The 25589-nt window shown below is 46.2% G+C and overlaps 4 protein-coding genes across 4 annotated transcripts in view; 2 read left to right on the top strand and 2 right to left on the bottom strand.

The window, feature by feature from the left end:
- Nucleotides 1–25589, bottom strand: part of LOC309549117 (uncharacterized protein) — a 4285597-nt gene that overhangs the window by 815435 nt on the left and 3444573 nt on the right. Inside the window, 4 exon segments of the mRNA XM_082249155.1 lie at nt 17761–17967; nt 18047–18274; nt 18364–18461; nt 18578–18701. Coding sequence (XP_082105281.1) covers nt 17761–17967; nt 18047–18274; nt 18364–18461; nt 18578–18701 — 657 coding nt within the window.
- LOC309549120 (uncharacterized protein) overlaps nt 1–25589 on the top strand; it is a gene marked incomplete at its 3' end in the record, with an annotated part of 1495124 nt that overhangs the window by 679721 nt on the left and 789814 nt on the right. The window lies entirely within an intron of this gene.
- The window catches only part of LOC309548697 (uncharacterized protein), a 371895-nt gene continuing 350704 nt past the window's right edge, over nt 4399–25589 (bottom strand). Inside the window, exon 5 of the mRNA XM_082248656.1 lies at nt 4399–4590. The gene's annotated coding sequence lies outside the window, so the exon portion shown is untranslated. The remainder of the gene's footprint in view (nt 4591–25589) is intronic.
- Nucleotides 24836–25589, top strand: part of LOC309549128 (gastrula zinc finger protein XlCGF53.1-like) — a 437528-nt gene continuing 436774 nt past the window's right edge. Inside the window, exon 1 of the mRNA XM_082249164.1 lies at nt 24836–24874. The gene's annotated coding sequence lies outside the window, so the exon portion shown is untranslated. The remainder of the gene's footprint in view (nt 24875–25589) is intronic.

Below are 25589 nucleotides of genomic sequence, written 5' to 3'. Positions count from 1 at the left end.
ACCTCAAGACTTAAGGTTTCCCGGACAGACATGACTAGTGCGTTCACTAACGCTTCTTCTTGCGATATGGCGGAGGCAGAAACGTCCTCCTCACTGTCTGAGGAGACCGTACCTGAGACAGCAGCCCCAGAAGAGGGACCTGCAGCTGCAGTGACCAGCTCAGAATCCGTATCTGAGGTATCAGATGACATAGGGGTAGGCGGGGGTCGCTTCCTTGACCTCCGTCCCTGACAGGCCACCTCCACCCGGGATACCAAAGACTCCAAAACTGCTAAAAATGCATCAATCACAAGTGGGGTACTGGAGGGTCCTGCGGCCACCTCGAGGGGATCAGGTGGGGATACATGTGTGGCAGGGTCCATGATTATACAAGACACTTGCCAGCAAACAAAAAAATAATTGCAAAGAAAGTCCCCTTTCTTTGCAATTATTTTCACCTCCCCGGTGTTCCCCATCCTGTGTGCTGTGTCTGGCTGTGAGTTTCTCTTCAGCTTCCGGCGGCGCCATCACCACAGCCTGAGACATGCCGACCGGAGACTATGAGTGAACACTTGCAATACCTCCGCTATTGAGGAAAACAGCACCCCAGAGTAAGGGTCGGGTCCTTGGATGCTTGATCACCATACAGGCTCAACATTATTTGTATTTGGTAAGAGGCGACCCCTATTGGTATATCTTATTATTGGCTCCGGGTTCACACTGAATTGTGATCTGCACGTTTGCTTTAACCCTTATCTCATATGGTAAGAGGCGAATCTAGCTATATAAGGTGGTGGTTCAACACGCAAACCTTACACTTTTGCCTTTCTTTATTGGCTATTCAATTAATGTTGTCCGGTAAGAGGCGACTTCAGCTATAACACGTTTATTAATTTTGGTGTTTACCTTTATCACTCTTGGTAAGGGGTACCCATCATATTTTTATAATTTATTTTTGCATGTTTTTTATTCACTGTTATCAGTGATTATTTTTATTGGTGGAGGTTTATTCATTCACACAATTGAATTCATTTTTCACGAACACTGTGGTGTCCAATTTAGTTTGTAAGGTTTTACGCTATTGCGCTTTTACCTTTACTTCCATGATCCTATGACTATTGAGCTAACCGTTCACGTGGACCTGGATCTACTATCAAGGTGACAAGTTTATCCAAAGAAACTGCCTTTACCTTACCTCAATCTGGTAAGCATATACCCTTTGGGGTTCCTGGTCCCGGATTACATCTTTACTTTATGCTTGGACTGTATGGACTTTATATCTCCATTGATCATATTATAGCGCGACTTATTTTTACAATATTCTACAGGGTGTGGTCACACTAGAAGTTGCTGCTGTTCATTGTATTTTTCCTTTAGCGCGGTTAATACTTTTACATTATCATTTATGTACAGCATTGCAGTGCCGAATCACAAAATAGGGCCTGGTCTTTGAGCAGCCAAATCCTCCGGGGCTTAAGTGGTTAAGCCACTCCCATTGTTGGACTCAATCTGGTCGTGCCCATTGCACTCCTCGGCATGCAGAACTTGGTTTTCATCGGTATCCCAGAGGGATCCCAGAGGGATACCACTGCCACTCAATCCACCCCCCATCACCACCGCTGCCACTCATCCCACCCCCCATCACCACAGCTGCCACTCAATCCACCCCCCCCATCACCACCACTGCCACTCATCCCACCCCCCATCACCACCGCTGCCACTCAATCCACCCCACATCACCACCGCTGCCACTCAATCCACCCCCCATCACCATCGCTGCCACTCATCCCACCCCCCTATCACCACCACTGCCACTCAATCCACCCCCCATCACCACCACTGCCACTCATCCCACCCTCATCACCACCGCTGCCACTCATCCCACCCCACATCACCACCGCTGCCACTCATCTCACCACCGCTGCCACTCATCCCACCCCCCATCACCACCGCTGCCACTCAATCCACCCCACATCACCACTGCTGCCACTCAATCCACCCCCCATCACCACCGCTGCCACTCATCCCACCCCCCCATCACCACCGCTGCCACTCAATCCACCCCCACTGCCACTCATCCCACCCCCCATCACCACAGCTGCCACTCAATCCACCCCCCATCACCACCACTGCCACTCAATCCACCCCCATCACCACAGCTGCCACTCAATCCACCCCCCATCACCACCGCTGCCACTCAATCCACCCCCTATCACCACCGCTGCCACTCAATCCACCCCCCATCACCATCGCTGCCACTCAATCCACCCCCCATCACCACCGCTGCCACTCATCCCACCCCCCATCACCATCGCTGCCACTCAATCCACCCCCCATCACCACCGCTACCACTCATCCCACCCCCCATCACCACCGCTGCCACTCATCCCGCGCCCCATCACCACCGCTGCCACTCATCCCACCCCCCATCACCACCGCTGCCACTCATCCCACCCCCACATCACCACAGCTGCCACTCATCCCACCCCCCCCATCACCACCGCTGCCACTCATCCCACCCCCCATCACCACCGCTGCCACTCATCCCACCCCACATCACCACTGCTGCCACTCATCCCACCCCCACATCACCACTGCTGCCACTCATCCCACCCCCACATCACCACCGCTGCCACTCATCCCACCCCACATCACCACCGCTGCCACTCATCTCACCACCACTGCCACTCATCCCACCCCCACTTCACCACCGCTGCTACTCATCCCACCCCCATATCACCACCACTGCTACTCATCCCACCCCCACATTACCATCGCTGCCACTTATCCCACCCCCACATCACCACTGCTGCCACTCATCCCACCCCCCATCACCACCACTGCCACTCATCCCACCCCCCATCACCACGGCTGCCACAATATGCAGTTCATTTTAATATCGCCTGCTTATTTATTTCTTTTATCGTGTGTGGGGGGCCTCCTACATGATTTTCGCCTAAGGCCTCAAAAAGTCTAGAGCCGCCTCTGCCCAAGCTTGTCATAATTGCACCGACTCACACAATTTTTTCTTTTTTCAAATTCTTTATTTTATAAAGGGAAAAAGCATCCAACAGAGTAAAACCACACAGAATCAATGCAATAACGCACATAAAATAAAAGTACAGTAATCCAAAGTATCATGGAAGGATAAAGCGAGATATAGAAAATGCATTATTTTATATTCAATACATTTTTTATTATAATTTTACTTTTAACAAGATTGCAGTCATAGAATCAGGAAATAGTAATGGAAGAAATCCAATTGGTCAGGAAAATGACGTGTCTGGAATGTGGAGGCGGAGTAGGTAATAATTTGTGTACAATACAATACACAACGTGTTACATTATTATAACAAAGTATTGTAGAAAAGATCACACCATAGAAAATGGGGGAAAGGAGAAAATAAACCCGGATATGAAGGTGACATTTGTGTACGAGGAACACCTTAACAATTACCACCATTTTATTCTCCAGGGCCTCTGCTTTCAGAAAATATATGTTTGGGGTTTTTATCAAATCTTCATGCCCAAAATCTGCATTTTACCATGTGTGCAAAAATAATGCAAACACGGGTCTGGCAGTGAAAGGGTTAATGTGAGCTAGATGGGATCACTCTGCTGTGGTCACATTAGAGCTCCCCCTAGCTGCAGCCTGGTAATAACATTGCTAGGAGGTCTACTCATTTATCTGCTACATACTTCCCATCTTTATATAAACGTCTCCTGACATGTAGGGGTCTATTCATGAATAACCTTGCATAGCAATTCATCCAGTAAAAACGCATGTACATTCCTTCTGTGTGAATGGGGGGGGTAAACACAACAAATGTTATTCGGCTTTCTGCTGTGCTGGTGCAAATGTTTGACATTGATTTAAAATTGGAAATGTTGCATTCAGCCACTAGATGGCATTCATTTCTATTATACTTAGTGCCATCTATTGGACACATGTGGTATCTTCTGTTATAAATCAATGATGGGTTTAATATTGTTGGTTTAATTAATTTATGTTCTCCGATTTCTCCTGTACTCATGTAACCACAAAGGAAATGAAAGGGACTATTTATACAGAAAAAATCTAGAAGACTGTGACATGCATTTGCCCACCAAATATGACAAAGTTTTGCCATATTCAAGGTAATAGAGTGATTTCCTATGATCGTCAGCTCCATCTAATGGCCATAATATGGCATTTTCCCTGAAATACCTCAATCAGAAAGAATAGTGCAATACTGCACTATGGACACTAGATGGATTAAAGGATCATAGAAAGGAATGTATGAAGTAAACCAATTTCTCCAGACTGGATGAAAGCTTCTCACATTTGTCCACAAATCATTTTAAAAACAGACAAAAAGTGTTTGTGAAATCTTCCACCACAAAATGTACTCAGCCAATGAAAGGTGATGAGATGACTCATTTTTATTTTTCTCCTGCTATCAATGGCCAACACGGGACAACACTTCATCCATGTCTTTGGTGATCTCTGATCTCCTTATGAAGTGTTTCTTACATGATGAAGATCAGCCATGGAGTATATCTGAGGTGTATATCAGGGTGTGCTTCTTCCCCACATGTCCAGCAACATTCATATAGAAGACATTTCCCGCACTCAAGACACTAATACACCTTGAGGGTTGTGTGGGATCCCTGACGTACAGGAAGACAGGTCTTCATTGATTAACAGTTCCCTCACTCAGGACAGGAATACAGCTTTTCCCCCGTGTGACATCCCTGATGTCTGTAAAGATTGGACTTCCGTGAAAAACATTTCCCGCACTCAGGACAGGAATACGGCTTCTCCCCCGTGTGAGATCTCTGATGTGTGACAAGTGCTGATTTTATTACAAAACATTTCCCGCACTCAGGACAAGAATACGGCTTCTCTCCCATGTGAGATCTCTGATGGGTGACAAGATGTGACTTCATTACAAAACCTTTCCCACACTCAGGACAGGAATACGGCTTTTCCCCAGTGTGCGATCTCTGATGTGTGACAAGATGTGATTTTATTACAAAACATTTTCCACACTCAGGGCAGGAATATGGCTTCTCCCCTGTATGAGATCTCTGATGTGTGACCAGACGTGATTTTATTACAAAACATTTCCCGCATTCAGAACAAGAATATGGCTTCTCCCCGGTGTGAAACAAGTGATGTATTTGAAGATTGGCCTTTTGTGAAAAACATTTCCCACACTCAGGACAGGAATACGGCTTCTCACCAGTGTGAGTCCTTTTATGCACAATAAGATTAGGTTTAGAATGGAAACACTTCCCACACTCAGTACAGGAAAACCTCTTATCTGTTGGAAGGACGACACCGTCCCTCACAGTCTGAGGTTCCTCAGGATAAGAGGAATACGATGGTCTGGCACCGTCCCTCACAGTCTGAGGTTCCTCAGGATAAGAGGAATACGATGGTTCGGCACTGTCCCTCACAGTCTGAGGTTCCTCAGGATAAGAGGAATACGATGGTCCGGCACTGTCCCTCACAGTCTGAGGTTCCTCAGGATAAGAGGGATACGATGGTCCGGCACCGTCCCTCACAGTCTGAGGTTCCTCAGGATAAGAGGAATACGATGATCCGGCACCGTCCCTCACAATCTATAGGTTCCTCAGGATAAGAGGAATACCATGGTCCGGCACCGTCCCTCACAATCTGAGGTTCCTCAGGATAAGAGGAATACCATGGTCCGGCACCATCCCTCACAGTCTGAGGTTCCTCAGGATAGGAGGAATACGATGGTCCATCTACACTGTGTGGTGGCGGATGGACATTTGAGGGAGCCGGGTTTTCTCCTGGACTATACTGTGTGATGTCCTCATCTTCTACTTTACAGTCTGGAGACAAAGTGAGACAATCCTCTGAGGTTTTCCTCATCTCCCGTCCATGTACTAAAATAGAAATAAAAAGATTATTACTAGACATGAGCAGATTGGTTCCCCTAAATCAGGACTCCGCCCACATTAGACAGCTTTGTCTCTGAGGATCTTACAATTCCCCCCCTCAAGGTAACTAGTAAATGGGTCCTCTGATCTCCTACCAGTTCATTTCTTTATTCATGGACCTTAGTCAGAGAGTGAGGAAACAATGAGAACTGTCTTTGTGACAGTGATGGGGGGATTATAAGATGAGTGTCCCCTCCCCCTTTATCACTCATTGCCATCGTCCCAACAAAAGAAGTCCTGCACTTCCTTATTTAGTCCATGATTTAGTCATGAATAACAGTGGGCTGAGCCCCACCAGAGGTCAGAGAGTGAGGAATGGGAGGAGAACAACCAAGATAAAGGTTGCTGCCCCTCCTCCTCCAGAATCTCTCCCTGATGCTAGGCACATTCTCTCGATCAAGCGGGTTCCTGTCCTTCACCTAACCACACGTAACATGTGCACCAACTGCAGTGAGCCATTGTTTCTTAGAAGCATTGCCTTCTCTAAAGATGTCTGTGTTGGTCATCTGGGTGGTAGCGTCCAATCGGACAGCAGATCACCCAATGACATGTAAAGAGAACTAAGAGGAATGTGCATTTCTCCTGTCCTCTAGTCTCCTGGCAGGGTGGTTGCATCAGCACCACCTATGTAGGGAGGTCAACCTACATGTGCCTACAGAAGCTGTTCTTGGCATTAACTTACAATAATAATAAAACACTGAAATTCAGCAAGATAAACAGATGATTACCAAAAAAATGCAATAATTATAGGCAGTACATTATACAACATAATCTGAATTCCTGGCCAGCAACTGCTACCGGTTAGACCTAATAGGGCAGTGACCCTTGCTGGGACCTTCCAGCTCCTCTTTGGGATTATCCTTTACTGGAGCTTGATTAGGAGCTTTAGGTGCTTGGGGGTATTCATAGGTAGGCATAACACCCTTGCTTAAGCTATCATTTGTGTTCTCATAGTCTTCCAGTCCTCTGTAGAGTGATATTACATAATAGAATCAGCAGAATTTTTGTCTCCCGGATCTGGGGGGAGTTGGTGGGAATCACTTTAAGGACTGGAAAATACCACTTGACTGGAACCTGGACTGGACGGGAAGATCTACAGTGTTAGAATCCCACAAGGACCTGATGGGATAGTCTCTGCCCAACACACAGGGACTCAATAGATTCTGATGAAGGTGCTACCTATAGACTTCAGGGCCCTCAGACACCACATCCTATACAGTGCCTTGAAAAAGTATTCACACCCCTTAAATTTTCCACATTTTGTCATATTACAACCAAAAACGTAAACTTATTTTATGTAATAGACCAACACAAGGTGGCACATAATTGTGAAGTGGAAGGAAAGTGATAAATGGAATTCTTTTCACAAATAAATCTGTGAAAAGTGGGGAGCGTGGCCTGAAGCTGTATGTGAGTGGACGTGTGTGAGCCGTGCTCTCCCGGCTTTCCTCCGTACATACATTCCTGTTTCTGACATATCATGACACTGAACCCCGTTACTTGCTGCTGCTGCTCTGGGACATCTGCGGATCATGTCGCCTCCCCGTAAGACCTCTGAGGCGGCGGCAAAGTTGGACAAATTCAGCCAACAGGAGGGAAGCCTGCAGGCCTAAGATGGTGACTCCCTATCCTCTTCTCCTGCCTCGGCCGCACTGCCGCTGGATGAAAGAGCGATCCTGGAAGCTATTACTGACTGCAAGGCTTCCCTTACCTTTAAGTTGGAGAAGGTGAGGATGGACATCTCCCTCCTCCGGCAGGATCTGCAGAAGCTTCGAGGCCGGGTGTCAGAGGCCGAGGAAAGCATAGGCCGCATGGAGGACGATCTCCCCCCACTTAGAAATGTAGTGGACCAGGCCTCCCGCAATATTACTTACCTGCTGCACAAACAGGACGATCTGAAAAATCACACTTGGCGTAAAAATCTCCGGTTCATTGGCCTGCTGGAGGGTACCATCCCAGCCACATTCTTGGAGGACCTCCTGGTTAAGACCTACGGTCAGGAGTTCATCGCTAAATTTCTGAAGTTCAGGGACCATGACGCAGTTCTCAGGCTGGCCCGGGAGAAAGGCAATATACATCTGGAAAATCATAACTTCTTGGCCTTCCCTGCAGAAGTCCAGAAGCTGCGTAGCCGCTTTATGGAGGTTAAGTGGCGCCTGAGGATCCGCAACTTCAAGTATTCTATGTTGTACCCGGCCAGATTGCGGGTGGTTGGCGACGATAGAGTTCACTTTTTTGAGGACCCGGATTCTTCTACTGCCTGGTTAGACCAACTTCCGTGAGTACTTTTGTTGCTGGTTCTGGCTCTTTTGCTTTTCTGTTGATGTGCCTTTGCTTTTCTGTTAATGTGCCTTAGGACACCCGGACCCTGCACTCCCCTGGACTGATCTCTATCGTGCCTCCTGTGACTGTGCACCTCTCCTGCCATTGTGGGGCTCTGAGACCCCCATTGTTGCACTTTTTTTCAGCCTGTTGAGGGGGTGAGTGGGGGGGGGATTTTTCATTTTTTCTTCCACTTTTTTAATTTTTTTTTTCTTTTATATGTACTTTTCATTTGTTTGTTGCTAGCTGTTGGTCTCCTGTTCCTATGCAGCTCCCGGGCCTGGGAGCTAGCGGCAGCTACCATTTCTGCATACTGCACTTACCTGTCTTATAGCCAGGGGCACCTCGGCTCACACTGGAACATACATCTTTTTTCACTGTGTGCTCACCTACTGTTGTGTCCTGCATCTGGGACCCCTCTTCGGAGAACTTTCGCCCCATTTTTTCTTCTGTTTTGTTGCCACCAAGGATGGAGACTGCTGCATTCCACTTTCAGTGGGTCCTTGCCTCTTGCTCCAATGTGGTTACCTGTTTTGGGATGCATGCCCACACCGGTTGGGGGCTGTGTTGGGCTGGGTGGGGGGTTATTATGTATGAGTTTTGTGCTACCCACTTTCTTATGATTGTTCTGATTGTTTTATTGCTCTCCACAGCTGCTATGTGGTTTTTTTTTGTATATTTTTGTTATGCTGCAGGCAGGGGTGCTATCTGCTCTGGGGCCTCTTGATTCTTTGCTTCTATACCTTATACTCCATTTTCTCCCATGGCACGGTTAAAATTGCTCACCTGGAATGTGCCTCCCCCATTTCATGCCACGCTCCTCAGCGAGGGTTTGACGTTTATGTCCAGGATGGCCGAGACGGCTGGGACCCCCCTTGACCCCTGCCTACCCTGACCATGATACCCGCTTTTGTAGACTGCTTCATAGTTTTCATTTACTGGACTCCTGGCGTCATCTACACCCTACAACCCGGGCCTACTGCTGTTATTCGGCAACCCACTCGACCATGCTTAGAATAGACTCCATATGGATCTCCCAGGTCCTAACCTCTAAGCTTATTGGTGACCGTTTTGGTCCTCACTTACTGTCTGACCATGCCCCTTATTGGATTGAATTATCTCCATTTACGGACCCCCCGACCTGCCATTGGCGTCTGAATCCTTTCTGGCTCACGGCTGTCCCTGACCTTGACTCGTTAGCTGGGGAATGGGATTTCTATTTTCAATCTAACGCTGACTCTGCCGCCCCATCGGCGGTGTAGGAGACATTTAAAGGCCATGCCCGTTTGCTTTTGTCCTCGCGTATCTCCCGATTTAAAAGGGCGGCGCGGTCTGACCTTCTTCGGGCAGAACAACAGTTGACCGACCTGGAGCGCCAATATGCGCATTCCCCATCCCGAGACCTATTGTCCCGACTTAAACTTCACACGCGCCTTCGGCACCCTCTCCCGTGAGAAAACCGACCGTAAGCTGTTTTTCAGTCGACAACGCACATTTGAATATGGGGAGAAGCCCGGTAAGCTGTTGGCTTTCCTCGCTCATATGGATACTAGGCCCCCCGGTGGTCATAACTCTCCATCCGTCGCTGTTGGAGGACTCTGCTGATCCGGCAGCCGTGACGGAGGTGTTTGCTGCCTACTTTGGTGAGGTTTATACTTCTAAGGTACGCTATGCTCTTTCTGACCTGGCTCTGTTGTTGGATTCGGTTGAGTTCCACACATTGTCCTCCTCGCAGGTTGCCATGCTGGAAGCTCCCATATCGGTTGATGACGTGGTCATGGCTATTTCGCATTTTGCGAAGGCCAAGGCCCCTGGCACTGATGGCCCACAGTGGAGTTTTACTCCCATTTTTCTGCTGTTTTGGCCCCCCAGTTGCTTGCTGTGTATGAAGCTGCGTTCGCTGACTGTGTCCTACTGGACTCTATGCGCGAGGCGCTTATTGTCTTGATCCCCAAGCCAGGGAAGGATCCGTCCTTCCCGGACTCCTATCGGCCTATTTCCCTTCTGCAAGGCGACGTAAAATATTGGCCAAGGTCTTGGCCTTGCGCCTCAACAAGGTAATTTTGTATCTTATCCACCCCGACCAGACCGGTTTCATGCCCGCTAAAAATATGGCGTTTAATACCCATCGTCTTTTCATGAACTTACAGGCAACGCATGACTGTATAGGCTCCAGAGTAGTGGTAAAGCTTGACGCTGCTAGGGCATTTGATTCTGTTGAGTGGCAATATCTTTGGCAGTGTCTCCGCAGATTCGGATTCGGCCCCAACTTTGTCAAAGGGCTTACTATTTTATACCATCCGCCTCGGGCTAGGGTACTGGCTAACGGCTGGACGTCTCGGCTGTTCTCCCTCTCTCGGGGGGACACGGCAGGGCTGTCCCATATCCCCTCTCCTGTACGCCCTTGCGGTGGAGCCCCTTGCCATAGCCATATGTTCGGACCTTGACATTCGTGGACTGCGCTGTGGGGACTTTGAGGAAAAGATAGGCCTCTATGCCGATGACATGCTCTTGTATCTAGCCGACCCCAGGCTGTTCCTACAAAAAGCCCTGTTGACCATTAAGCAATTTGGTGCCTTTTCTGGACTCACAGTCAACTGGGACAAATCCCAGATTCTCCCCGTGGACGTGTTCCCTCCATCTGCGGATCAGGCTGCCCTTCCACTGACCCGAGTGGCGTCTTTCAAGCATCTGGGGGTTATTGTTTACCGTTCCTTACCTGACTATATACCCCTGAACGTTAAACCACTGTTTGACCTGGTGAAGACCAAGACTCAGACCTGGGCACGCCTACCACTGGGTGTCATGGGGAGGGTAGGTCTGATCAAGATGATTCTCCTACCCAAAATTCTCTATATCCTGTGGCATTCACCCACCTATATGCAACATACAAGTACTTTGTAATTTTGGATAGATTGTTGAAAACGTTTATGTGTGGAACCAGCAGACACAAGCTAGCATGGAAACATACCCATAAACCCACAAAGCTGGGCGGTATAGCCGTCTCAGACTTTGCGGCCTATTACCTTGCAGCCCAGCTCTCTCATCTTTTTCATATTGATAAACAGGATTGCCATACGTATCTCATGCTGGTTTGTGGTCGCAATGGTGCACGGTTCCCTCACCCTTTCTGTAATATACTTAGAGGGGTGGGCGGCTCTCTGCCGACTGCCGATCGCGGTGGTCTCCTATTCCAGCACAGACGGGTCTGGGACCTGGCAGTCTCCAGGACGGGAGACACCGGGTTTCACTCTATGACTCCTCTGTGGTTTAATAGATTATTGCCGGAGTTCTTGCATCTCCCTGATCCGCGTGCTTGGTTGTCTAGAGGGATATATTTTCTTTCACACCTGCTTTCGGAGGGCACAATTAAATCATTTGCCACCCTCCGAGGGGAGTTTCAGCTCCTGGCCTCTATGCACTTTCGCTATCTGCAGATTCGACATGCCATTCGGGCGCAATTTGCCAACAACCCTCCAGCCTTACCCTTGGTTGACCTTTTGGATGTGCTTAGGGGTCGGGAACATCAAAAACTTACCTCACTGTTATACGAAATGTTGCTCTCTAAACCTATGACTGCCCTAGCCTATGGCATTCGGGCGTCGTGGGCGGAGGAGGTCAGGGAACTGGATGATGATGATTGGTGTGATGCCCTGGAGGCCAGTACTTTGGTGTCTCCGAAACTCTCTGATAGACTCACACAGATCTATATCACTCATACGTAGATCATACCTCACTCCAGTGTGGATGGCTAGGCTTAATCCCTCCCATTCTCCTATCTGCCCCAAATGCCTCTTGTCTCCAGGTACGTTCGGGCATCTCATATGGCACTGTCCATGCATGCAGGGTTTTTGGTCGCAAATAATCCAGTTCCTACATGACCGCATGGGTTCTCCGGTATCCCTGGACCCCAAGCTATGTCTCCTAGGGATATTCCCTGAGGAGGACATTGACAAATATACGCAACGCTTTCTCCGTGAAACCCGGTTTACTGCCAGGAAATTGATAGCCTGTACCTGGATACAACCTTCCCCACCCAACCTGGCTGGCTGACATTAATGGTACTCTCCCCTACAAGAAAGTGATGTTTATTAACAGGGGTGGTTTGAAACGTTTTCATAAGATATGGGATAGATGGCTTGAGGCCTCCTCCACGTGTACTCCTTAACGTGTGTTACTCCTACTGATCCGGTCCACTCCGCTCCTTTTTCCCCTTTATGGATTGTCCCACGCCTGCTTTGGATGCTATACTTCATCTGTAGTTAGCTGCTGTGTTTATATCGGCCATGTTTATGTGTTCCCCGTTTTTTTTATGTAAGCTGTGGCCTGTAAGGCAGTTTTTTGTGATATTTGTACTTTTGTTGTCTATGTACTATTTTTGTACTGCACAAAACTTATTAAACGTTTGCTTTAAAAAAAAAAAAAAAATCTGTGAAAAGTGTGGTGTGCATTTGTATTCACCCCCTTTACTCTGATATCTCTAACTAAAATCTAGTTGAACCAATTACCTTCAAAAGTCACCAAATTAATAAATAGAGTCCACCTGTGTGTAATTTAACCTCAGTATAAATACATCTGTTCTGTGAAGCCCTCATAGGTTCATTAGAGAACCTTAGTAAACAAACAGCATCATGAAAGCCAAGGAACACACCAGCCAGGTTAGGTTATATTAAAAAAAACAAGCTTTGAACATCTCATGGAACGCTGTTCAATCCATCATTAGAAAATGGAAAGAGTATGGTACAACTGCAACCTTTCCAAGACATGGCCGTCCACCTAAACTGACCGGCCGGGCAAGGAGAGCATTCATCAGAGAAGCAGCCAAGAGGTCCATGGGAACTCTGGAGGAGCTGCAGAGATCCACAGCTCAGGTGGGAGAATCTGTCCAAGGGAGTATGAAGAGCATAGCAATCCCTTGTAGCAGATTCCCCGAATAAGAGACAAGACTCTAGATTGAGGGTGAAGTAGAACTCTTTATGGAACAGTCACACATAATTTATATACAGCATGGACCTCCCCCTCCTAATCATGCCACCACACACAGGCCAGGGGCCGCCCGATTACATTACCATATGCAGATGGAATTGTATACAGAAACAGAATAACCCTGAACTATTGGATTGTATGGAGAGTAGTGGGCTGGGTATATGCAGAGGCACCGTCCCCGGTCAAAAATTGAAAAGTAAATTGGGTCCAGGTGTGCAAGTGAGATGTGGGAAAAAAGGGAAATGGGAGTGTTGAGGGGAAAGTGATCAAGCACACCTGGGCAAAAGGGGATTTAATTGTGCCACATACTCGCTAGAGAGAAAATCTTAAAAAATAACAATGTTTTATTTATACACAAACATTTGTTTTATACATACAAATCTTAAAAACAGGGATAGTCAATATGGTGATACATGTATACAAACACATATCCTGATACAGAGGTATACACTAAGGTTCGCTGGCAGACCTAAGGTTCGCTGGCTTGATCACTTTCCCCTCAACACTCCATTTTGCCTTTTTCCCACATCTCACTTGCACACCTGGACCCAATTTACTTTTCAATTAACCTTACATAGTTACATAGTTACATAGTTAGTGAGGTTGAAAAAAGACATCAGTCCATCCAGTTCAACCTATGATGTGTGTGTGTTTGCTTTTAACCGTACATTGTGTACCCCTGTATGTTGTGGTCTCCAAGGTGCCCATCTAATAGTTTTTTGAAACTATCAATGCTCCCCGCTGATACCACTGCTTGTGGAAGAGAATTCCACATCCTTACCGCTCTTACAGTGAAGAACCCCTTACACATTTTAAGGTTAAACCGCCTTTCCTCTAGTTTTAGTGAGTGGCCACGTGTCTTATTGTATCTCCTCTCTCTGAATAGTTTGTTCCTTATACTAGGGTCGCCAGTACAGTATTTGTACATTGATATCATATCCCCCCCTCAATCGTCTCTTCTCCAGAGAGAATAAGTTCAGTGCTTGTAGTCTTTCCTCATAGCTGATGTCCTCCATTCCCCTAATTATTTTTGTTGCCCTTCTCTGGACTCTCTCCAGTTCCAGCACATCCTTCCTGAGGACCGGTGCCCAGAACTGGACAGCATACTCCAGATGTGGCCGGACCAGAGTCTTGTAGAGTGGGAAAATAATCTCTTTATTTCTGGAGTGAATCCCCTTTTTTATACATCCCAGTATTCTGTTGGCTTTGCTTGCAGCGGCTTGGCATTGCATGCCACTGCCAAGCCTGTTGTCTACCAGTACCCCCAAGTCCTTTTCCATCCTAGACTCACCCAGAGGTTCCCCCCCTAGTGAGTAGCTTGCTTTCTGGTTTCTGGCCCCCAAGTGCATTACTTTACATTTTTCAACATTAAACCTCATCTGCCATGTAGTTGCCCACCCCGTTATTTTGTTCAGGTCCGCTTGTAAGGTTTCCACATCCTGCATAGGAGATATTGGCATGCTTAGTTTAGTATCATCCGCAAATACTGAGATTGTACTAGATATCCCCTCCTCTAGATCATTTATGAATAAATTAAACAGGATTGGTCCCAGGACAGAACCCTGGGGGACCCCACTTTCCACACCCGCCCAATCCGAGTACTCCCCATTAATCACCACCCTCTGGACTCTCCCCTGGAGCCAGTTCTCTATCCAGGTACTCACCTTATGGTCCATACCTACCTTCCTAGTTTGTACAGTAAGCGTTTGTGGGGAACGGTGTCAAAGGCCTTTGCAAAGTCCAGATACACCACATCCACAGGCTTACCTTTATCTAGGTGGCAGCTCACTTCATCGTAGAAGGTTAATAGATTGGTTTGGCAAGAACGATTTTTCATGAATCCATGCTGATTACTACTAATAATACCGTTTTCATTACTAAACTCTTGTATGTGGTCCCTTTACATCCCCTCCAAAATCTTGCAGACTACTGATGTTAGGCTGACCGGCCTATAGTTACCTGGGATATATCTCGGCCCCTTTTTAAATATTGGTACCACGTTGGCTTTTTTCCAATCAGCTGGCACCATACCCGTCTGTAAACTATCCTTAAAGATCAAGAATAATGGTCTGGCAATCACCTGGCTGAGCTCTTTCAGAACCCTCGGGTGCAAGCCATCCGGTCCCGGTGATTTATTTATGTTAAGTTTCTCTAGTTTAGTTTTAAGTCTATCTTCTGTTAGCCATGGCGGTATTTCCTGAGGTGTGTTGTTTAGTTCGGCCTTACAAGCTAGGTTTGTGTAGCCCCCCGATTCTTTTGTGAAGACTGAAGAGAAGAAATTATTTAACACTTCCGCCTTTTCTCTGTCCTCAGTGGCCATATTTCCTTTGTCATCTTTTATGGGGCCAATGTGTTCTGGCCTCGCTTTCTTACTGTTTATATACTTAAAAAACTTATTGGGGTTCTTTTTACTCTCCTCCGCTATATGTCTCTCGTGTTCTATTTTAGCCACCCTGATTTCATCTTTACATTTCTTATTACACTCTTTGTAATGCTTAAATGCTGCCAATGACCCCTCAGTCTTGTATTTTTTGAAGGCCTTTTCTTTAGCACTAATATACATTTTTTATGTTGGAGTTTAGCCACCCAGGGTTTAATTTTGCTCTTTTAAATTTATTTCCCTTTGGAATGCACTGGTCAATCCCTTTGTTAAGTATGCTCTTGAAGCACTCCCATTTTTCCTCTGTGTTCTTTGTTCCCAGGGTTCTATCCCAATTGATATTTTCTAGCAGTGAGCGCAGTTTTGGGAAATTGGCTCTTTTGAAATTCAGTGTCCTTATATTGCCCTTGTGCTTCCTATTACTGTAATTAATACTGAAACTTATTGACCTATGGTCACTGTTTCCTAAGTTCTCCTGTATTTCTATATCCGTGAGCAGGTCTGCATTGTTAGTAATCAGTAGGTCAAGTACCGCCTTGTTTCTTGTCGGTGCATTCACCATCTGACCCATGAAATTGTCCTGCAAAACATTTAGGAACTGCCGAGCCTTGGCTGAGTGCGCTGTTCCTTCTGCCCAGTCTATATCAGGATAATTAAAGTCCCCCATTATAATGACATTTCCCATCCTTGCTGCCAATCCTATCTGTAAAATGAGGTCCACCTCCCTCTGGTGGGGGGGCCTATAGCATACGCCCAATATTACCTTCCCCACTGTGCCTTCCCTTTGAAGCTCTACCCATAGGGATTCTGCCTCTTCCTTAGCTCCATTATTAATATCATCCCTCATATTTACCTGTATACTGTTCTTAATATACAAACATACCCCTTCCCCTTTTTTACCTTCTCTATCTCTGCGATAAAGGGAATACCCCTGAATGGTCGCCATCCAGTCATGAGAGCTGTCAAACCAAGTCTCAGTTATCCCCACAAAATCTAAGTCCTCCTCAAACATCAGCAGCTCCAGCTCTTCCATCTTGTTGGCCAGGCTTCTGGCATTGGTATACAAACCTCGTAATTTTGACCGGTTACAAATATCCTCATTTGATGTTTTTAGGCTGCTCTTGTGGTTTTTCCCCATACCCACCCTGGGTATAGGAGCTCCGAACACCCTACCGCTAATGCCCCCATTTCTGCCCTCTGAATCTTGCTTTCCACTGGCTAATTCTACATCTGTACCCTCCCCCCCATTCCCTAGTTTAAAAGCCCCTCTACCTTTGTGGCCATCCTCTCACCCAGTACGGCTGCACCCACCCCATTTAGGTGCAAAGCCTGAACTAATTATCTGGCCATCTGGACAGAACAACTTGAGGTCATTAAAATTTAACAATGGGACAGGCAGATTTCACACAATACACATTCAATAGGGAAAGCCTGTCTGACATTGAAGGACATGGAATACACATCTAGGTGTCACAGACTCCATGGCAACAGGCCACAGGCCCACAGTGCAAAGTGGGATCAAATCTCCACATTTCTTGAGAGCCACCGTTGACAAATATCACTCTCCCATCTGAAGCCATCCAAACCATTCTCTCAGCGTCCCCCAAGTATCTGTCCCTCACTCCCAGTGACGGTGAACACTGTCACAACACCTATGGTGAAAAGTAACATTTTGCTGCCAGCTGAATCCCAGAATCTCTATAATTCCAGTCAAGATACATAAATTGTGTCTGCAGCACAGAGAAGGAAGATTATCTGAGAGAAATACAGGAATACAGGACGGGGAACACAGCTCAGGAAAGTGACCAGGGTATTACAGGCTGATATCACCCAGTCCCCCCCCTACTCTGGACCAATCAGTGAGCAGTATGGGTGGAGGAATGTATTTAGTGTTAATGACCCACCTGTGCTGATCTCTGTAGGAGTGTCCTCCTCTATAAATGTCCCCGTTATTCCATCCTCCTCCATAGACTGCTGATCATCCCTCACATACTTCTCTTCTTCTGTTTTAACTTTAATTTTTAGATCTATCAGATCTTCACCCTAAACCAAGAAAATATCAACTGTAAAATATAAGCTGACATAAAATATCCACACATTGCTCCCACACGTCCATGTTCTAGATACTTTGTCCCACCAACCTTATAACAGTGAGGGATGGTGGGATCTTCCTGTGTGGAATCCCGGGAATACAGAGGACGGGGACATCTCTCTGGTGGGTTCCTGGTATTAGGTGGCTCCATCATATCCTTGTGTCCTTCTGAAAACTCCTCCATCACTCCATACTCCTCATCCTCCTCTTTATACTCTTCTTTAACATCAATATTATCATCCCCGAGGTTTCCTCTCTGAATATATAATAAAACATTTATTGTAACAAACATGCTGTATATAAATAAGAACTACCAATAATTGTCACTTGTCTACCTGATGATGGTGAGGGATGGTGTGACCTTCCTGTGTGGAATCCCGGGAATACAGAGGACGGGGACATCTCTCTGGTGCGTTTCTGTAGCTGGATGACTCCACCATGGTGTCCTGGTACAGATCTTTGTGTTCCCTTAGAAACTCTGACTCCTTCATCACCCTATCCTCATCATCCTCCTCTTTTATCTCTTCTTTAACCTCAACTTTAGAATCTCTCAGGTTTCCACTCTGAATATATAATAAAAATGACATCAATGGTAACAATGCAGATAATGTACAGATCCTAATGATACTATCAGTGATTGTTCCTCATCTACCTGATGATGGTGGGGGATGGTGTGACCTTCCTGTGTGGAATCCCGGGAATACAGAGGACGGGGACATCTCTCTGGTGGGTTCCCATTACTGGATCCATCTGTAGGAAACACACACACTGACTGAATACATTGTTTCTATGTGTTTATCAGATGATGGGGGATCTAGGTGGATCCTCCGTACTGCTCTCTCCTTTACAATAAAGTCTCCTCTTACCCGGTGATGTGAGGGGCGGCTGATTCTCCATCATGACATCCTTGTAGAGATCCTTGTGTCCTTCTAAATACTTCCACTCCTCCATGGAGAAATAGACAGTGACATCCTGACACCTTATAGGAACCTGACACACACAATGATACAGTCACCATCCAGACACATCCCTTGTCTGTTACTGGATAATGTCCCAGAATTCCCAGCACCGCTCACCTCTCCTCCATGATCTCTCAGGTGACTTCTAGAATCTTCTTTGTATTTCTCTATTCTATCAGGGAGGGAGGTGGAGGCAATGTGATGGTCATATGATCTCCAGACTTCACAGGAGGAAAACTCTAGATCTGAACACAAATAGTAAAATTAAATCATATTGCCAGAATCCTCCTCATCTCTCAGGTCAGGTCTCTATTTATTAAAGCCCCACCTCAGACTGAGTTATAATTTACCCACACAGGACCCCCACACTACGCAGAGTAAAAGCTTGTTGCAGACATTCTGACATCATAACATACAACGCAGGACCAACAGACCCACTTTTGAAAGTGAGAATTCCAAGGGTCCGCCCACATCCTAAGAGCATGAGAAAAAAAAGCCAGATGGAGAGACATTGGGGGGAAGAGCTGTGAGGTCAGTGTGATGTCATAGGACATATAGACTTTGAATGCAGGAACATTTGGTTGGGGAGATTTGAGGGGCCCTCTATATGAGGCCCCCATACAAACCAAATCATTGTTTCTGGGTGCGTCCTACCTCTCCTACACTGAAGAGTGAACTTTGACCTTTACCATACCGAAATCTGTCAGGAAAGTGTGAAAGTAATCTCTCATGTGATCAGGTGACGTGCGGAGGAACGGAGTGTAAATAGCAGACAATTTTCTCCAGAGCTCCTAATGGTGGGGATGGATTTTGCTGCATGTTTTTCATCCCCCCCCCCCCCGGTCACTGCAGGTGTGGAGAAAAGCTGTGTAAGTGGATATGGAGGAGAGATGAGGGGGAGATCCAGGAATCAGGATAAAGGTCAGGACAAGCAACAGACGAGCGCATCCAAGAGATGAAGCCGGGGTCACTACACAGAAAATCAATCCAAGGAAACAACAGGCAGGACGAGGAATAGCAAGAAGGAGCTCAGCGACAAATGAGAATATTGCTCAGCCAATAGGAGATTATCTCAGCATGACTTACATAATGAAGGAGATGAGGGGGAGGGGAGGTGACCATAGATACATGGAAATTCAGCTGGTTCAGCAGGGATCGATCACATTTCCATCCATGTGTGGTCACTGCCGGATAAAAGTCACTCATTCAGCAGCTGCAGCCAATAGCTTCATCACTGATCTGTGTATTCTGAGAGCGGAGGAGCGCCCCCCATTGTCAGAATACAATAGTGCAGCGGGGAGAATTCCCCCATCCCCCTCCAATGTGTGGATGGGGGAATCGCTTCAGTTTTTTTTCACTCATCCCGCTGGCTGAACGATAAAACTGAACCATGTATGGCCAGCTTTAGAAGCAAGATATATTATTCATCAACTGATCCCCCTGAAGGGGTTAATCTACATATTACCTCCTCTGCCTCCAATTCCTGCATTGTCTTCTCTTTCCGTCCTACCAAATGGAATATCCTGTCAGAATCTGACATCACTTCCTGTCTGTATTCCATAGAGACTTCCTGTCTGGGTAGAAGTTAGATCACCACCTTGTGGAGCTCAGAGGAACTGCAGCCCTGAGAACCGTCTGGTAGTGTGAACACAGCCTTGTGCTGTGTGTGTATGTACTGTATATCCTTCCCCTTTCTCTCTGTAGTATGGTAAGCAACGGGTTAAGTTGCTGTCTGCAAAATGTTACAATTATGTATATGTCTGGGAGCTGGGTGTGGCTGAAGTTAGTTGCATGCTGATGGCAGTAAATAAAGAAGCAACCTGTACAGCTTGTCTGTGTTAATACACTACATTTTGGCGACGAGGATGGCTAGCTTTCTGGATTTACCGGCTATCGGACCGTTTGATGTGTCTGGAGACCACACTAGTCTCTCACAGCGCTGGGACAAGTGGAAGAAGGGATTTCAGCTCTATGTTATAGCCACAGGAGTGACTGCACCTGCTCAGAAGAGAGCCATGCTGCTGCATCTAGCTGGACCTCAAGTTCAGGACATTTTTGAAACCCTGGGAGCAACAGGGGAAGATTCAGACTATGAGACAGCCATGAATAGACTGAGTGAGTACTTTGAGCCAAAGAAAAATATTCCCTATGAAAGATATAAGTTTAGACAGGCTGTGCAAGAACTGGGAGAAACCACAGACAGTTATGTGACTAGGCTGAAATATCTGGCAAAGTCTTGTGATTTTGGGACTGTAACTGAGGAGATAATCAGAGATCAGGTCATAGAGAAATGCACATCTGTGCACCTCAGGAGGAGATTATTGAGAGAACCTAGTCTCACACTTACTAGTCTGCAGGAGATTGCAAAAGCCATTGAACTGTCTGAGCTCCAGGCTCTGCATATTGAAACCAAGAACACTGCATCTGTCAATACAGTCTCCAAACCTACCTATAATAATAGGAATATCTGGAGTAGGAAAGAGAGTTTTCCAAAGAGGACTTTACATATCACCTGCAATAAATGTGGCAGGGCGGGACACACAAGTCAGGACTGCACTGTGGTACAGAATAAAATGTGCTATGCTTGTGGAAAGACAGGTCATTTTGCAGCTGTGTGTAGAAGTACAACCAGAGATAACAAAACCAAAGGCCAATCTGCACAAGTAAATGTTATAGCTGAGGATAAAGAGAGTGCTCCTGACTGTGAATTTATATTCTCCCTGTGTTCTCTGCAAGCTGGGACATTAACCATTAAGATTGGAAATACAGATGTGTCAGTGTTGATTGACTCTGGAGCTACATGCAATGTTATGGACTTGGCTTCTTGGCACAGTCTTAATGGCAGAGAAAATCACCTTAAATTGTGTAACACCACTAAACAGATTTATACTTATGGCTCCAGTACACCACTGCAACTTAAAGGCAAATTTTATACCTCTGTTCAAACACATGAGACTGGTCCTCCATTGCAGACCAAATTCTATGTTGTAGATGGCACAGGGTCGCCTCTGCTTGGTCGTCAAACCGCAATGGCACTAGGGGTGTTACAGATTGGCCGTGATGTAGGCAGCGCAAGAGTGAATATGGTGTCTCCTGCTATTTCTGCATTGAAAGAGGAATTTAAAGATTGCTTCTCTGGGTTTGGAAAATTAAAGGATTTTCAGTTGGAGCTTCACATTGATCCACATGTAAAGCCTATTGCACAGCCAGTACGCAGACTTCCTTATAGCCTGAGATCACCTGTTGAGCACAAACTGGAAGAGCTGCTAGACCTTGACATTATTGAACCTGTGGAAGGGCCCACTCCGTGGGTATCGCCGTTAGTTGTTGTACCAAAGGGCACAGATATTCGGATTTGTGTGGACATGAGATGTGCTAACCAAGCTGTGCAGAGAGAGAGACATCCAATTCCCACTATTGAAGATGTTCTGCATGCAATGAATGGGGCAAGTGTCTTCAGTAAACTGGATTTGAAATGGGGTTATCATCAGATTGAATTGACCCCAGCATCTAGAGTCATCACTACATTTGCAAGCCATAAAGGTCTTTTTAGATACAAGAGGTTGATGTTTGGCGTATCGTCCGCACCGGAGGCCTATCAACATGTGATTCAGCAAGTGCTACATGGTTGTGAAGGCACGCATAACATTTCTGATGATATAATTGTGTGGGGAACAAACACACAGGAGCACGACGAACGTCTCCGTGCAGTGCTAAATCACTTGAAGGAGAAAGGGTTAACATTAAATGAGAAGAAATGCACATTTCAAATGAATAAAATGACTTTTATGGGCCATGTGCTGTCTGACAGGGGCATTGGTCCGGAGGACTGTAAAATTAAAGCTGTGTCTGATGCCAGAAATCCTGAAAACCCTGCAGAAGTACGCAGTTTTCTTGGGCTAGTGAATTACTGTGCCAAGTTTATTCCAGATATGGCGACTGTCAGTGAACCTTTGAGAGTGTTGACTCGCAAAGCAGTCCCGTGGAAGTGGGGCTTTTTGGAACAAGGTGCATTTGATGAACTTAAGAGACGGCTGACTTGCGCCACAACTTTGGCTTATTTCAATCCTACTGCACACACCCAAGTTATTGTCGATGCTAGCCCTGTGGGGTTAGGCACCATCTTGGTTCAGAGACAATGCACAGGCGATTACAGGCCTATTCAGTATGCAAGCAGATCCCTCACTGATGTAGAGAGACGTTATTCTCAGACCGAGAAAGAAGCTTTGGCTGTTGTTTGGGGATGTGAAAGGTTTCACACCTATCTCTATGGCCTTGATTTTGAAATCATCACAGACCACAAGCCTCTGGAAGTGATATATTCGCCACGCTCAAAACCATCCGCCAGAATTGAGAGATGGGTTCTCAGATTGTTACCATATCGCTTTACAGTGCGGTACAGACCTGGACCGACTAATGCGGCAGATGCACTTTCCAGATTGCCTCAGTCTTCTGCACCTGTTCATAACCTGGCAGAAGAGTACATTCGTTTTGTGGCTACTAACGCCATGCCTCAGGCATTGACACCGCGGGAGATTGAAGAATTGTCATCTGTGGATCCGGAAATTGCTCGGTTGAGAAAATGTGTAAGACAAGGGGTTTGGGTGGATTGTGACCCAAGCTATCACAGAATCAAACAAGAGCTGAGTATTACAGGACAACTAGTTCTACGTGGCAATCGTATTGTGATGCCTAAAGATTTACGGAAACGTACATTACATTTAGCCCATGAGGGCCATCAAGGCATTGTACGCACCAAACAAAGATTACGTGAGAAAGTCTGGTGGCCAGGAATTGACAAGGATGTGGAACGTTTGGTTTCTTCATGTCGAGCATGTCAGTTGGTGGGCAGCAAACCTAAACCAGAACCAGTAACTCACACTGTTCTACCTGAGGGACCATGGGAAGATTTAGCCATTGATCTGTGCGACATTCCATCTGGACACCATCTTTTAGTTGTTGTGGACTATTATTCAAGGTGGCAAGAGGTGGTAGTTCTCACTAAAGCTACATCATCAACTGTAATTGAGGGGTTGGAGAGCATTTTTGCATCTCATGGGTTGCCTAAACGGATTGTGAGTGATAATGGTGCCCAATTTACTTCTCAGGAATTTCAGGATTATCTGAAATCAAATGCTATTGAACATCATCGTACAACTCCATACTGGCCACAGGCTAACGGGGAAGTGGAACGCCAGAATCGAACCTTGCTGAAAGCTTTGCGGATTGCTCATTTAGAGAGAAGAGACTGGAAAAAGGAACTGTGGCGTTTTCTTTTGGCTTATCACACAACTCCGCATACTGTCACTGGCGTTAGTCCTGCGGAACTTCTTTGTGGTCGCAAATTCAGGACAAAATTGCCAGACATTGGGGGTCCTCCTACAAGTCAGAAACCTTTTCGGCATATTGATGAGGAAAGGAAGATCCGGGCTGAACAGTATGCAAACCACCGCCGCCATTGTCAACCTAGTGGCCTTCAACAGGGTGATAAGGTGTTGCTTCAAAGTGATCGGTTTAACAAACTGGCTCCGTCCTTTGAACCTGAGCCTTATGTTGTAAAGGAGAAAAGAGGTACTCAAGTGGTTTTAGAGGATTTAGATGGACACACAAAAGTGCGTAATTCCTCATTTGTGAAGAAATTTATTGAGTCAGAAGGTCAAGTATCAGAAGATGGCGAACAGGCAAAGAGTAGTGATGATACTGCCAGTGATCCAGACTTCAATCCACAACCATCCACATCGGAATGGCCAAGAGAAAAACGAGCAACAAATCCAACGGCCTACCTTAAGGACTATGTGTATAGTCAGGAGTTTATAGGTTAAATTTTTAGTTGTTCATCCATGCATTTTGTTAATCTTATTAATACGTTGTGCATGTTATGTTTTATTCAAAGAGGGGAGGGAATGTAGTATGGTAAGCAACGGGTTAAGTTGCTGTCTGCAAAATGTTACAATTATGTATATGTCTGGGAGCTGGGTGTGGCTGAAGTTAGTTGCATGCTGATGTGCAGTGAATAAAGAAGCAACCTGTACAGCTTGTCTGTGTTAATACACTACACTCTCCTCCCTGAGTGTGTATGAAGAGGCGGAGCTCCTGCTGGAACAGCGATCGGAGGAGGAAGCCGAGTCTAGGAGGGAGACTGACAGAAAGCCCAGCAGACTTGCAGGAGTGAGCGAGGAGGATCCAGTTCCTTTGCCATCTGAGGTGAGGAGAGTGTGAAGGATGTTTGTGACTCTGGTAGCTGAAAAGCTGGGAGTCATATTGCTCTGGTGAGTGGGGAAGCACTACTAAGGGGGCGCCCTCACCATCACGTGTGTAAGAGGTGGAAGAAGGCGTGGCTACACTACAGCTGGCACAGTTTGGAGCACGGAGAACTTTCACACCTTATCAACTTTTTATTCATTTGTGGACTTTTATGGAGCAACAGAACTTTGTTGAAGTAGGTGCAAAGTGGAAGCAGTGGACTTGCAGAGAACACTATATTGAGAAAAGAATATTGTATGATTACATGAATTTGAACAGGTTATTACTTTATAGAAAATATTATAATATAATGAAGTAGGTGTAAAATGGAAGCAGTGGATCTGCAGGGAACAGCATCTTGAGCACAAAGCACTTTATGTTGTATATGAATTTGCACATGGATCAGTTTACTTAATTTATTGATAAACACCATAAGATGAATGAAGTAGGTGTAAATCTAGACCTAGGGAACACAAGGGAGGTGGAGTGTGGAATCCTCCTATCCTCACAGAGCACCTTCCAGGTTCTCCACTCTCCTCCCTCTCATCATTTGAAGCTCACTGTATACGTCTATTTTCTCCAATCTCCTCTAGAATTGCTGTGATCTATCGGCCCACTGGACCGGTATTAACTTTCCTTGATGACTTCTCTGCCTGGCTGCCCTACTTTCTCTCTT

Source organism: Pelophylax lessonae, assembly GCF_965119305.1.
Source record: "Pelophylax lessonae genome assembly, chromosome: 3".
Classification (NCBI taxonomy): domain Eukaryota; kingdom Metazoa; phylum Chordata; class Amphibia; order Anura; family Ranidae; genus Pelophylax; species Pelophylax lessonae.
Note: the sequence above shows the minus strand (reverse complement) of the source record. Positions and strands in the feature narration are given on the sequence as shown.